General features: G+C 39.5%; 1 protein-coding gene across 4 annotated transcripts in view; it reads left to right on the forward strand.

Annotated features, from left to right (window-relative positions):
* Positions 1–971: 971 nt before the first annotated feature.
* Positions 972–16170, forward strand: part of LOC110990429 (uncharacterized) — a 33551-nt gene continuing 18352 nt past the window's right edge. For 3 of the 4 annotated variants that reach the window (XM_022255431.2, XM_022255432.2, XM_022255433.2), the window contains exons 1-3: positions 973–1152; positions 5856–6020; positions 15109–16059. In XM_022255431.2, coding sequence (XP_022111123.2) covers positions 1006–1152; positions 5856–6020; positions 15109–16059 — 1263 coding nt within the window. In that variant the 5' untranslated portion in view covers positions 973–1005. Of the gene's footprint in view, positions 1153–5855; positions 6021–15108; positions 16060–16170 lie in introns of all 4 variants that reach the window. The other variant, XM_022255430.2, reaches the window with a different exon arrangement.

Raw genomic sequence — 16170 nt, forward strand, 5'->3', positions numbered from 1 at the left:
ATAAATCTTAGTATCGTTGGTGCCTCGTATGATCTAACAACATAAAATTTATTGCTTGCGCGGTTGTTTGTATTAGGCTGCGGCCCTACATGTGCAGTTATTGCCCTTATCGAACGCTTTCTTCTGGAGTTATTTTGGGAATAAATAGTAAAGCTGTTGATAACATTTTGTGTTTTACTTGAATCATTTTTATTACGACATTCATACAAACGGTATCGTATTTCATGGGATACCATGATCATTCTTTGTGATGAAACAAACATTTTTAACTTAAATTTATGAATTTGTCCAGTGGTGGTCAGTGTGTTAATTTAAATTTGTACCAAGATAAACTGATGTTTTGGACAGACAAAATGAATTTACAAACATTGCATGGATAATATAACAGTGTATCTAAGTGAAAAAAAATTATTATTTGTAATGGCAAAAGAAGATCTAATGTTAGACATTTTTCGTTCCATATTTCCTGGTCATTGCGATGAGCAAACAAAGCACCACAATTATTGCTAGGATATCATACTGGCCCACTTGTCCGTCAAAGCTGCAGGCAATATTTTGCAGAGAGTAGTATCTTACTTTGACCTGTTTTTGTTTTTTGTTTTTTTTCCAAAAGTGCATCGATAGATTTCGTATTCATGTTGAAAAAGAAACAAAAATTGAAAACACGAATGTTTCATTTTCTTTGTTTCAATTGGAAAAAACGAGAAAAACTCCTTTTTTTGATTTTGGTTTTTTTTTTCACACTAAAAAATGAAAAATTATTTGTTTTCGTTTAGTTTTGTTTTTCAGTTTTCGTTTTTTGGTGTCAAATCGAAAAACGGATAAAAAGTGCTGGGACCATACACGGACTCGAGCGCCCCCAATCATTCAGTATTTTTATCGGGGACAATAAAGACTTCCAGCTGTTTGCCACCGGACTATTTGTGGATTTTTCATGTACCGTATTATTGTGCTACTCGTCGGCAAAAAAATATATGGTACCAGACCTATGACCAGGGCGCGTCCATGGTTGATGACAAAATGGCAGCGGAGGAGAGAGCCGGCGAGAATTCCACGCCAGAAAGTGACGAAACCATCGAAGAAGGTTATGATTTCAGCGAAAGTGAGAACATATATGAGGTAGAGAAGATTCTAGGTGTGACCAAGCATGAGGTGGGTAGGCATGGCATTTTTTGACAATGATTTTCCTGGTTCAAAGTATTCAACAAGCTCAACACGGATAGCATGATTACTACTAACTATTAGGCCTGGGCCTAGCCTTGGTTGGGTGTTAGCTTCATTTCATTACGACTGACGTTCAGGGTATAAAAGTTGTGTACAAAACGACCACAAATTTGGTTCTAATTTGTTCTTGGTTTAACTTGATGAAGAAACTAATTTTTCACGTTTACAAGTTCTTTGAGGCCTATAGATCCGTCTGGCATGTCTGTGGGGTTTAGGAATTTCAGAACGAACCATGTCCATGGACTGCAAAATTGAGAAAAATAAGTGAGAGACAGCGTTACTTTTGTAGACGTAATTCATCCGTTCTCAAGTCTAGTTGTATAGTGCGTTGCACATACAGGACTGGAATCCGACCTGCTTGCACACACTACACGTTCCCGATTTCCAGTGAAGGTCTGTTGCTCGCCTGCTACATGGAGGCCGTGACTGGAACCCGGCTTTAACCCGCATGCTGTTGAGCTGATATAAAAAAATGCAGTTTTGTTTTTGTCGGATCGGGGCTTCAGACTGACCAATTAACCCACTATCGGTTACCCCTAAAATGTTCATATTTTGTTCTGCTTTTAATTTTGGTGTATAAACATAAATTTGTGACACATGCTGCTATTTTAAAAGAATAACTGAATTCACCGCCAAAACAGTTCTTAAACTGTGTAATGCGCTTGGCTAAGGCTTACAGAGATTCCAATAATGATGGTAACGTTTAGTCAAATTATGGAAGAGAGAAATATCCCCTTCAAACCGGAAATGCTCTTGTCGTTGAGCTCAAATTAGCCATCTTTTTTATTCAGCAGTTCAAACTGCATACTCAAAGAGGGCAGAGGATGTCACAGTGCGGCTGAGCTAGCGGACCATTCCAAAACAGCATGCCGTGTTGGCACACGCGTACCAACAACTGTTTCTTGAATAGCGCAATGTCCACTGTACAACTCAAAGTGATCACAGGGTGTTACTGAATGTTCATTACTCAGGAAACAGTTGTCGGCGGGCATGTGCCAACACGCACGTTTTTTTGTGAATGGTCCGCTTGCTCAGCAGCTGCATCATGGCATTGTCTTCAGGCACATTAGCGTACAATTTGAAACACTTAATAGAGAAGATGGCTACTTGGAGCTAAACCACAAGACCGTATCTGATTCAAAGGGGAAATTTTTCTTTTCTTCCCCAATTTGTGTAAACCTTACCATCATTAATGGAATCTCTGATTCTCACATGATCCTAAACTGGGTGCATTAGACAGTTGAAGGACCATTTTGGAGGTGAATTCGGAGGATTTTGGCCTCTTCAGGGTAGCTCGTATGTTTTTTCGCCTGAGTCCTAGGCAATGCTTCAATTAGTACCTAAATCAGTCACAAATGCAACCAAATGCAATCATATTTTCACCATAAAGTCACCATTTGCGACTTGAGATAGCTCAAAAACTATAAACAAAATGTACTCGAACAATTTTGAGTATGCTTAAAAATAAAAAAGCAATGATTATGTACTTAAAATTCGTACTGGAAAAGTAGAAATTGCAGCGCAAGGGGCATCGCGAATTACTAGTTTACAGTCTGCACTGCGCTGAATCGGAGCTCATGTCGGAATTAAAGGGTGTCGCTTTGTTTTAGAGTGTCGGAAATAGCATGATTCATACAGCAGGGTGTCCCGCGACACACTGAAACTACAGACGTCACATAGCGATTTTCTGGATTTGCCTCATCGACGCATGTGTATATGCTGTACATGTACTGTACGTGTATGCAGGTTGTGTGATGTACATGTACACTGAAGGTGTGCCGGGTCCGCGCTGGATCATGAATCTACAGCATGGATGGACAATGTCAGCACAGGGTATTTATACTGCACGTGTGTGTACATACGTTCATGAATATTCATTGCACATGATTACTAAACTTTCATAAAAGTGCTGGCACCTACCAGTACAGTGTAGATTTTCCCCCATGAGAGCTAATGGATACCGAGAAATTTGTTTCTGTTTAATGGGTTGGTCCTGTAGGTCCCAACCCATCCGTCCTTTCTTTTTTCCTGTTGGTTTGAAGATTTTGTCATTTGTTTAGAATCCTGTCCATGCTGAATGTTTATCATTGTAAATCCCCCATCCACTTCTTATTGTGTCGCAAATGTGAATTACAATAAAGGTACTAGTACATATATTTCAAACAACATTTACTGTAACATTAACTTGAAGATAATCCAACATTTCCGAATCCCCTTATTGTACATGTACATTGAGCCCAGGTACTGGACAGCCATCGTGCCCTAGGCCCAACACACATGTTAAAAAAAGTGGTCGGCCATTGACCAAATTCATTTTCCAGATCTGTTCATTTTTTTATCTGATTGGAGACACCTGCATATGTAGCCTATAGCTTTGGCCAACTGTAGACTGTGTAACTTGGACTCTACATGTACAAATCGCATTTTTTATCATTTCGACATCGTCAGGCAATAGTAGAGTCCTACATGTACATGTAGGTCCTTCCTAATACTTTTGCTTCCATTAATTCACTTCACTCAAAAAGTGTTATACCCTCAATCAAAATCCTCTGAATTCACCTCCAAAATGGTCCTTAAACTATCTTACATGTACATGTATGCACCTGGCTAAGGATCATGTGAGACTTGGAGATCCCAATATAATGATGGTAAGGTTTACTCGCGTAAGGGAAGAAAAGAGAAATTTCCCCTTCAAATCAGAAATTTTATGCTCTTATTGTCGAGCTCAAAGTCGCCATCTTCTCCATAAAGTGACTTAAACTGTAAGTTAATGTCCTGCAGAAGACATTATGGCTTGCCAGCCTCATGGACCATTCACAAAAAGCATGCCGTGATAGCACATGTGTGCCGACAACTGATTCCTGATAGCCGCAAGGTTTGGTAGCTACCAGTATGACCTTATCGAAACTATACACTGGACATTATGATGCTCAGGAATCAGTCGTTGGTGCGCGTGTGCCAACATGGCATCTTTTCTGTTCTATTTGTACCCGCCTCAATGGACAACAGCTACGAATAAGAATAAGTTTCATTCACAGAAGGACTCTTTGACAACAGGCTCTCATTATGTGTTAGAAATCTTTATGGGTTGCGTACAGTACAATGTACATGTACATGTATAATGTTTAATTTTTCACCCAAAATTCATTCAGAATGCTGTTGATATGCATAAAATTCATACTGGTACATGTACATACTGTAAACTGTACATGCTCCAGGCAAAGATGCAAAACCTCAGACAAAAAGAACATTTGGCTCTGGCTCTGATTTAGCATGGATTTTGGCATGTTTTGGTCTCAAATTTTTTGCATGTGAGCCTGTTGCAGGGCACTTGATTATTTTCATTTGTTCATGAGAATAACTAGTAATGGCTGTGGGTTTGCACATTATGTGGCTTGGCCTGGTAGGACGTTAGTTTTTGTAGCAAAGATAAAATACTAGATTAAACACTGTGTTAGGGGCTTTTTAATTACTGTATTGAATGGCCGTACTGCTCTTAATGTTCACACTGACTTGTCCCAAAAATAATGATTCAAATTAATGACAAGTAATGACATATTACCGTACGTAGGATTACTACTAAGATTGTCAAAGTACACATGTAAATTATAACCATGCACAATAAATTTGGCATCAGGTATGTTTTAATTTCAGTTGTCAGTGAATGGGATATTAAATGTGCCTGTGCATTGCTACCGGTATCAAAGTTTGCTGAGAAGACTGATATTAGTTATCACACAAGTGTGAGTTGAACACAGGATATTATATATACATGTATGTAGCGTGTCAGCGCCCCATACATGTACATTGTATGCCATAAGGCTGAAGGCGGAGTGGCATACGGGGCACAGATGCACTATGTTATTCTGTGTTCCACGAGCATGAGCGTGATAACAAATTTATCTCCAAGCAAACTTGACGTGCAATACAAAATGTTATCAGGCCAGTGCACACAAACCCGCCACCTTTGAATTTAAGGTAAATTTTCCAGTTGTGAGTTTTGCTTTTAGTGTAATGCGTTGAGTTCCATGTAGAACATGGGGTTTGATATGAACCGTGCAATACGGTTATATGTATGTCACACTGCTTGTTGCCATGGATTGACCAATCAGAATTGAGAATTCAAGTTTGTCTGAAGATAATGAGGTATACATGTACATGTACTGTCTGTAGTAAATGCAAACAATGCCGTCTACTACAAATTGCAGCGTTTAATATTGCAGTGTACAGGTATTTCAGAACTTGATCGCAGACTGTTTAGCATTTTCTAATGTGATACTCGGGAAATCACTCAGTGAAACTTTCAAAAAAAAGACTTCTTAGGGCCCTAATCAATCAAAAAGTAAAATCTAACCACTGTAAATGCAGATTAAAGTGGCTGCACAATAATGAAAAATCAGGTTGATTATGTTGATTGACACAAAAAGGAGCAATTTCTAGAGTTGTACATTGTAGTTAAATACAACATAAACTTTGCATTTACCGGTACATGTAAATGGTGCCAATAAGGCTGTGAATTGGAGATGGAGGTTTCAGTGAGTTGTCAGTATCAGCTAAAGAGCCCATTTGCAACATTTTAAAGGAAAAGATATAATTATAAGAAAAAACTCCTCTACTTGTCTATTTCCCAGGGGAGGCCTCTGTACCGCGTCCGATGGCAAGGTTATGGCCCCGAGGAAGACACCTGGGAGCCCAGGGAGAACTTACTGACCTGCGAGGACCTGGTAGAGGAGTTCATCGAGAAACAGAAACTACGCAAGCAGAAGATCAGCCAGAACCTTGCCAAGAAATACAAGGTACATGTATTCCTGTATTTCCATGATATTCCCTGATATCTGTTTCCAGAACAAACAGATATCAGGGAAGTGTCAAAGGCTTGTTGGGCCATTTGAATGCCATGAGTTCACTTAGTAGTCATCAATCAATCAGAGATTGTAGCAGCTCAAGCTCAAGCAGTGATCTTATTCCAAATCTTCAGGTCATGCATGCAGGAGCTGAACTCTTCGGTAGTGGCCAAGCTGGTGTCTCGCTTCAGTAAGGCCACAAAGGAGAGAATTCTCTCTTGTGAGGCAGTGTCCTACATGGGCTCCAGGAGAATGGTTGGACTGGTGGCCAACTTACATGTACATGGAGGATGATGTAAATGATTAGCCTGTAGTTCCCATTCGCGTTGGCCAATCACAGTGTGCGAAATCTGTCAACCCAGTGCGCGTTTGGAAAGGGCATTGCAAAGTCTTGCAGGCGCACTATTGTGAATCGCAGAAGTTGAGCTTTAATTCCCTGACTCCTGTAGAATTTGCCAATGAGTGCAAAAAGCTATCAGTATCAGTGGCTCTTGGAGGACTTTTGGGGCTTAGATGAATCTCAATAGACATTCTCTCTCGAGTTATACAAAAACATCAATTCAGTCCCTTACCTCTTCTTTCATTTGAAGTGAAAAGCCACTGGTTTTTCAGTCTCAGTTTGTCAAACCTTTTGGGGATTTACATATACAGTATGTTTTTAAGCAGAACTGTGAATGATATTGTACATACGTACATGTATTCATGTCTGCCAGGCATGCAACTTTTCCTCAGATCAGCTGATTTCTTCGTTTGTCACTTCACACTCATGCCCTTGAAAATTGAAAAACACTGTACAAGGTCTGTTAAAGAGTGGAATTTCCTAATTTTTATGTCAAAGTCCAAGTTGCATGCCTGGCATATAGGCATACACAGTACAATGTATCGGTATGGTTATTTTCAGTGTACACCTAGTCTCAGACAAAAACCAAAATACAGTACCAGTATACATGTACATGTACACGTATGTAAAGGAAAGTGGCATAAACTTGATTACTTGCTCCCCAGTGCCATCTTCGCTGACTGCAAAGCGACAGACATCACAAATCCATGAGTTAATTGACATGGACTGATACATGTACAGTGTACATGTAGGTGTACACGCTGTTTTGAGAATAACTACAGTACATGTACATCGGAACGTGCATCGTACATGTATACAATACATGTGCACGATTCAAAACGTAAACTGCCAGTTCTTTTGTACAATGTATGTCACATTTACATGTACATGAACAGTGGAACGCCGCTATAACGAACAAAATGGGGTCCATGCTAAATGTTCGGTACAGCGGTAGTTTGGTATAGCGAAATTAACTGCCAAACGTTTCGTTGCCATGTTGAATAGCGCCCTCCCTTGTCTAACTGAAATGCACCCTCTTGTGATACTGTGATTCGCTGTTTTCACAATGTTTTGCTGTTGCATTCACATTTGAGGTTTCTAGAAATGTATCTGTTAATTATTTTTGTTTCTTCATGAAATCTTGAGTTTCAAAATTGATATTTAATTTATCCTAAAAGTCGTGAAGCTACTGCTCAGGATCGATCTCTGATGCGTGGCATGGTGAATTTCAGTTGATTTGCAACTGCATAATGTTCGGTAGGTTTTGTGCACAAATATTGGGAGCCAAGGACGATGTTCGGTACAGCCAAATGTTCGGTATAGAGAACTGATACATACATGCACCGGTACATGTGCTGTATGAAACCAAGTGGCCTTCTATCATGTCCATACTGTGTTTGGTACTGGTTTGTATGGTACATGTACATTGTGTTCCCCCTCCCCCCCCTTTGTCCAAAAAAAAATTCCAGTAAAATTAAGAATTGAGTTTTTCATGTGCTTGTATACATGTGCATGTATGTACATACTCCTACGCATTCCCCAGATGTTGTGCTTTCATTGCTCTCAGGAATGCAATGGTGCTGTGTCGACGTGCCTAAAGCAGATATAGCAAAAACAGTGTACAGTACTGTACACTGGGAGGCCATTTAGAAATTGTACGTGAATGTACAGTATAAATACATGTGCACATACATGTAATGTACCGGTACCCAGAATATTTTTACCTCAGATTTAATATAAAAGGGAAATTTTCATCAAATTTAAACAGTCCTGTTCATAGATCTTAGCTTTGTGTACCCGATAAAAAGTTCAATAAGGTTCTATTTTGGCTTGATTTTCTTTTTTTTTACTTTGCACAGTGAGCTCTTTTATCATATATGTACAAACAGGTTTCAAAAGAAACAATTTTCTTATAAAATTGTAGAACTTTGTGAGAAGAGGTAACAATGATTTATTTGAATTTATAAGCTTTGTAGAATTTCCTACATGTATCTGAGATTTGTTCAAGTGTGCCATGTCAGGGAACACTCGGCCGGAGTTGGGCCTAATTTGCGGATGACACTGTAAGTCTGCACAAAGGTCCAGCGGCATGTTTTATGAAATGTACAGGTACCGGTAAATGAATTTGATTTATTTTGTGTTCTGATGGTGTGCAAATGAACTGTTTATTACAAGAACCTGCACATGCACTGCAGTACAATGTCAGTCTATACCGTTTATCTAAGTGAATTTTGAGAAATTTGTTGAGCCAATTTTATGCAAACATTTACTGTACACTGTACATGTACATGTGCACACTGTGCATGTTTACTTAAACACCTGTAGGTCTACAACAGGACTGTTTAATGATAGGCTGCTTCTCTGCCATGTACAGGTAGTACATGTACATGTATGTGTACCGTAAAATATAAAAGGTTATGTCAGTTCCTTGAAATTGGGCTGTTCTGCTGTTCACTGACATACATGTACATACATTGTATACAATGTACATGTACATACATGTGCTAGTACATGTGCATGTACATGTACAATGTACCCGGTACAACTAATATGCATGTGTGTACATGCACATGTACATGTAGCATACAGTATAACGTATACTTAATGTAACTCGCACACACTGTGTACACATGTAGGGTGCTACTGATTATCAGACTTATATGTACTGGTATGTACATGTACACAGGTGCAATTGCTAGAGGTCATTGTTGTCATGTGTGCTGGTGTATGGATTAATCAGATGGAGGTCCTTGTTCATCACAGGAGTGGCCACAGTACTCAGCCAAAACATGTATAGTGCATGCACAATGTACATGTACATCTTGTACAGTGTACACGTGTACATGTACAGTATATGATAATGGGTTTCTAATACATGCATGCAAGGCAAATGAAATGCAGGGATCTGTGTTTAAATCCTGATGGCATGTCACTTTCGTGTGGTACATGTTGTAGGTAAATTTATTATGGATGTCATCACGTGCATGTACAGGCAAACATCATTCCAACCCAACACTACTTAACATGTACCGGTATATTGGATAATGGCTATTATCATGCAGTGCATGCCTGGGCATGTTCATCCACTTGCTCACCGGCTGAATGTGAAGTTGCAGGTCTGTGTTCTGTACTGTTTATGGTATAAATATATGGTACTCGCACAGTACTCGCACGTGTACTGGTACATACCGGTACATGCATGTACACGAACATTGTGTACATGATGCGTACTGTACATGTACAGACCTGTACATTGTATTACATTGTACAGTTTGTTTTAAATTACAAGTCATTGGCATTGGCAGTACTGATACAGGCACTGGTACTTGTACCAGTATATGTTTGTTTATAAACAATACATGTACATGTACATGTATACTGAACATACACACATGTACATTTTGTACTCATCTGCCTACAGAACGTACCGCTGCAGGTGCCTGCACTTCATAGGGTACATGTACATGTACTGTATTTACCAGTACCGGTATACGAATCCTTCAGCTGGCTTTTTGGAGGAAGGGTTATCACCCATATCTTTATCTGTGGTTAGTTTACATGTACATTGCCATGCCCCCTCACAGTTCCTAAATTGTACAAACACCTCTTCATTGGTCACTTCCTCATTGTCTTCTGCCTTTGTCATGTTTGTGTGTGGACTACCCATATGAGCACTGCAAAGTGGCCTGCACAACCATCATCTCCCCTCATAAAACAAGCATTACAGAATAGTGTGGCATACAGTACATGTACCGGTACCTGTACATGTATCCTATGTGTACCAACTGGAACAGGTTCATGTACCTGTGCATGTACGGTACATCTACATGTACAGTCATGGCAGTGTACTGGCACTTGTATGTAGGCATGTACATGTACATGTATACTGTCAGGTCAGACTGTACAGTAGTTACATGTACCTGTGGTACAATCTGTTACTAGTACATGCACAGATACATGTACACTTGTACCTGTCCAAAAACAATCGAATTTACGCGTACATGTACAGTATGTACAGTACCGCTACATGCACACATGTACCTGTGCATGTACATTGCAAAGAGAACACCTGCATTGTAAAGGACGTCTTGTGCTTAAACTGTTTTTCAAATACATGTATATATTCTGATATAATTATCCTGCAGTTACAGACAGGTGTCAAGGTACAGACCCACTGTTTATGCTCATGCAAGAATGCATTGCTGAGCACTGTTTAAAATGTATGTTATTTTGTTAGATTACTACCAACGTACTGTATATGCTGTACTGTACCTGCACATGTACATGTATGTCCATATACTGGTACAGTATTTTTGTGTAAGGTGGTAAAGGAGAAACTGGTGAGCTCATCTACATAGTGCATAGTAGTACACGTACATGTACACTCACACATATCAGTTTGAATTATAACATGTATCCAAAACAAAGCAAAAACAGACTACCAGTAAAAATAAAACCACTCTTGAGTACAGTTACTGCATATACATATACACACTTCATGCAGTTGCCAGGTGGTGGCCTCATTTTTTTTGCATTTTGTCTGTTTACCACAGCTTCAAATATAAAGTTTTCATGGTTCCATACAGTTTCCTAGAAAAAGATTGTTGAACTTGAAACTTAAATTTAGTTAAAACAAACTGATTGATACATATATGCATGTACATGTAGTCTTTAAATGATTCCCATTGCTGAGAGCTTTGTGAGTTAATTGACCCTGTGGGCTGGAAAATATACATGTATAGATACTGGTACATTTAACAATTTCACTTCAGATCTTTTGCCTTGAGTCATGTTGAGAACAACATCATTTTGAAAGTACATACCCTGTAAAAGTAAAATGCTTGATTGCTTGTCTGTTGGCTTATTGCTTTTTTGGTATAGTACAGGTGCACTTTTTTATTTGAACCCTATTAAAGTGCAAAGGAAAACGGTTTCAATTTTGTGACATCTAGGGTTTCGGAGGTACCGGTACAGTACTTACAGTACATGTAGATTGGCCACCCATCGGAAACCAGTATACCTGTACAATTAATTTCTCTGCCGAAAATCAATACAAGAGCAATAAGGGGCATTTTCTTTCCACATACGCAAGGTGAAATTTTATGGTTATGTTGCTACATTAATCTCTAAGATGCATAAACCTAAAATCCTACTCTTAGCTGATCAGAATTATTGTGAAATTTGTTCCGACATGGAGTATGAGATGTAAAGGTGGAGAGGAACATAAATTTGTGTACGTGTGTTCATGTGCAGTGGCAGCAGACTAATCTTGTGCCACAGAGAATAGTGCAGTCAGAGTCAGATACCCAGAGCCGAATCGAGACAGTGTGATATTAAATTCAATTTTTATACATGTATTTAAGTATGGAGGAATAAGAACACATTCCTCTATGATTTAAGTAAGTTTTGTCAGATTTTTCTCATTGTATTTTTATACTATATCGGTATACTGTACATGCATTCATCCTGATGGTACTACTGGGTACTTTTGCGGTGTGCAGAATGAAACTCACATACATGTACAGTGTATCCGTACTGTATGTGTATACACCAGAAGCATACGTGTGTAGTTGCGTATTGATAGAAGAGTGTATTGGCCTATGGGGGGAAGATCAAAAGGTCTGTCGTTTGTAGTCAGGAAATACACACATGTCCGGTTACATGTAATTCTAATGGACATGATATTAGGATATTTCTATAAATACATGTACATGTATGCTACATGCACATGTAGGCCTACATGCACAGTAGAGACTGTACAAGTGGAATGTACATGTACATGAACAGGTGTACATGTACATCATACATAAATGTACAGGTCTGTATACATTCACATACATCTACCGGTAGGGTCTTTGCCATAACCTGAGGAAGTCCTAATATGTGGTACATGTACAGTACATACATTGTATATGTACATGTATGTACATGTTTGCATGCACTGTACTTATACTATGCATGGCTGAATTCCAAACTGTGGTACATCGTACAGTACATGTGCAAGTAGGCCTTTAATTCCCACCCTCAGGTAGACATGTACATGTACATGAGATACCTTTAGTTAGGTTATATTACATGTACATACGTACCGGTACCCTTGCATACATGTACTTTGTACATTGCACATGTACTGTTGTATACAAATACATGTACATGTACATAGAGGTTTGTACATGTACATGTACCTAAATGCACCACTGTAGTACCAGTACAGTACTTTGAACTCCAGGTACATGTAACTATTTTGTTTCCATATTCCATCCCTGCTTTGTAGCTTGGCTCAGTGAGGCCAAGTTCCTTTTTCACTACCCTGGATTTTTGCATCATGTATGTACATGTACACTCACACACACTGGACTCTGGTACCTGTACATACATGTACTGTAGGCATACAGAGTTTTGCATATTTTTCGTGTTCAGTAGCCTTGGGTTCTGTGTTAAGGTAAAGCCCTGGTCATGCAGCTCAGAAAAAAATGGTATTTATGTATGCACTGTAAAGAGACCTGTTTTGTTTAGGAAATAATCCATGCACTGTACAAAGTACGCATCTACACAGTATATGTACCAGAACATACATGTGTTTAATGTACAGAGCCATTTCAACTTCTCTCAAATCCACATTCATAAAATATAAAAAACACAGATTTTTTTTTTAGGATTGAGGGGGAAAAAAGAAAGAGATAGACCTTTTCCTGGTCTGGGAACAATTTGAATAAATATAGCCCCAGGAGTTGAGGAGGGGTGGACATACATGTACCTGTAGTGTAAATCCCCTATCAATCCATTCATTTTTTTATGATTAAGGGAAGGAGGCTGCTCAACCTGCACTCTAGTGCTGTAAAGAACCTTGGGCTGTCTGCCCTTATCCTGCCTGTGTGCCCGGTTATTTTTTTTCTCCCTGCAGTCCGGGATTATATTTCATGCCACATATTTGCACAAAGGTAGGATTCTGAGTGAATGGAAATAACACAGCAGAAAAATGTAAATGCTGTTCAGGCTGTTGGGAAACTGGAAAGTCCTGTTTTTTTTTTGCAAGCACATGTAGATGTATAAATTTCAGCTGTTAAATTAACCTCAATCAGTGCACTAGGATGTTCATACTTTTTTGAGGTTTTGATGTTTTCAAACGACCATTCCCTACCGGTATATAGTGTTCCTTGTCAATTTCTTTTCAAGGTGATTTGAATACATGTACATGTACAATATACATTGTGACTATAAATTGGTTTCGTACACAAGCATGTTTGGGTTTAGAATTTCAGACAAAAATATAGTGAAGGGAGCCTTTTTTGTATAGTTTCAGAATTAATATATTATCTCCAAAGCAGAAGCAAAGCATTGAGATGAACAGAAGAAGTTAATATACACATGTGTACATGTACATGTATACTGGTACTATCGTGCAGTACATACTAGTACTAGCACCATACATTGTCCGTTGTCTCATGTACATGTGTTATATCAATACATGTACATTGTACATGTACCTGTATATGTGCAATGTACAGTTTGCTGATACAGTACTGGTTACTACATGTGTATGTATATGTACATGGACAGTGATGTACAATGCAGCTTTGGCATACGAACACATTGTATTGGTACCGTACAAATGTATTCTAAATTGATGAATAAATGCACAAACGTGTAACATACTGTACATGTACTGGTACAGGTACCGGTAGTGTCAAGAACCATACATTAATGTAAATTCAATTATAGAAGTAATTTTTTGTTCCAAATATTACTAAAATAATAACCTCCTTACTATGTACATGTATATGTACATCCATCCCTCAGAGAATTGGGTCTACATGTACATGTACACGTAGATACGTTTTGTACTGTACATGTACCGTTTAGTCAGCATGATTATTAATTAACACTAACCTCTAGTGTACAGTATATCTAAAATCACATTGAAATCGTATTTGGCACTGTTAGGAATAGCTTTAATGTTGAGTGAAATTTGTGATGGTTGGAACAGTGGCATCCCCTTCCCAAATAAGACAGATTTGGAGATGTTCTCTTATTTGTTGATGGTAACTTACTGGGCCATATTACTTTCTTGTGTCCTACTCAAGTTGGATTTCCAGCCTAAGATACACGTACTGTATATGCGTAGTATATGTACATGTAACCATACATGTACGAACTACTGATCCATGCCCACGTACAATGTACATGTACCGGTGCACGTGTACATGTACATGTATGCATGTACATGTGTATATGTACCACACATGCAATGAAACTCACATTTGGATCCTGTTAAGCAACTTGTATTTTACTGTAGTCACTGACTTGACCTACCGGTATGAAGTAAAATGTTTTGAATTCAGTGGATAAAGTTTGAAAAATAACACATTGTATTGTGGAACACGGGATATGAAAGTTTTACTGCATGAAGTATGGATTGGAGTTTCCTGGCATGTATACATGTAATAACTAAGCCAGTTAACTATAGCTTTGAGTAATTACCAGCATCCTTGGTTTTTGTATTTGAACCAAGGAAGGAAATATTTAAACCTTTCTTCCTGATCTGAATCCTGTATGGTGAATTTTAACTTCACCACATGCATGTATGTAATTTTATGTACTGGTACTGTAGTATACTATGCATGTATGTCTTACTTGGTACTAACTACAAATGCGAAATTGGTCAATTAATTTGATATACTCCTCCTATTGTATTCACAGAAATCTCCTAAGAAGCGCACCCCACCCAAAGAGTCCTCTGCTACTGCCCAACCCAAACGGAGACGATCATCTGAGAAAGATGCCTCAGACAACGAGACAGCCAATGGTCAGTCCAATAGGAAGTGCTCTTCCAGTGACAATGAAGGACCCCCACCCCTTAAGGACCCATTTTGGGATAACCTAGAGAAGGGCCTGATCACATTTGATGGGGACATGTACTCCAAGGTCAAGAGCCGGCGAGCCACCTTGGATGCTAAGAGGAGCGGCCAGTCCACAGAGAGCGCTGGCAAAGACCCAGACAAGCAGCAGCAAGAATGGGCCATGTCCAGAGAGAGGACCCAGAAAGTTATCCCCAAGAAAGAGGAAGTAAAGGATGGTGATGCAAAGGAGGAAGCTACCCCAGACAGTGTGGGAGATGTCAAGCCCAGCCTGGTCAAGGATGAGCCCTTTCTGGGAGAAGGAGAGATGCTACCGGAGGACATGTACTCAAAGGTGAAGAGCCGGCGAGCCTACCTGGATGCCAAGAAACTAGAGGCAGCCAAGGAGGAGATGAAGCAAACCAAGAAGACCAAGAAGGAACACAGGCACCACCGTCACGGCCACCATCGCCACAAGAAGTCCAAGAAAGACGGCAACCGCAAACCCAAGACCCTTATCGACCTGGAGGCGATTGGGTCCCTGGAGACGGCCACCCAGAAGACACTCAGTATGAGCCCCTCCATCCTGGAGAGGGAGACCAATGCCGCCAACCTTTTCCACACACCCGACTCTTGCCTGTCTGTGGAGGAGGTACTGACTGTAGCTAAGCTGGAGGAAAAGACCAGGAATGGGAACTATGGGCGACAGCTCTCGGGTCAGTCGGCGGAGGAAGATGGAGAGGGAGACAAGATAAGGAGAGTGCTACCACTGCATTTGGAAACAATGGGAAGTACACCATCCACTTCTCAAGCTGTGAGTGCCTCTTGATTGTCAAATCAAGGATTTCTAAGGTTTCCTGTTACAAACAACACAAATGTGTTCTGAATTGAAGTCAACTCCAGTGTACTGTTTATTTTGGGGGGT

This window comes from Acanthaster planci, linkage group LG15, assembly GCF_054643075.1.
Source record: "Acanthaster planci isolate LZ-2023a linkage group LG15, COTS_SCS, whole genome shotgun sequence".
Lineage (NCBI taxonomy): Eukaryota > Metazoa > Echinodermata > Asteroidea > Valvatida > Acanthasteridae > Acanthaster > Acanthaster planci.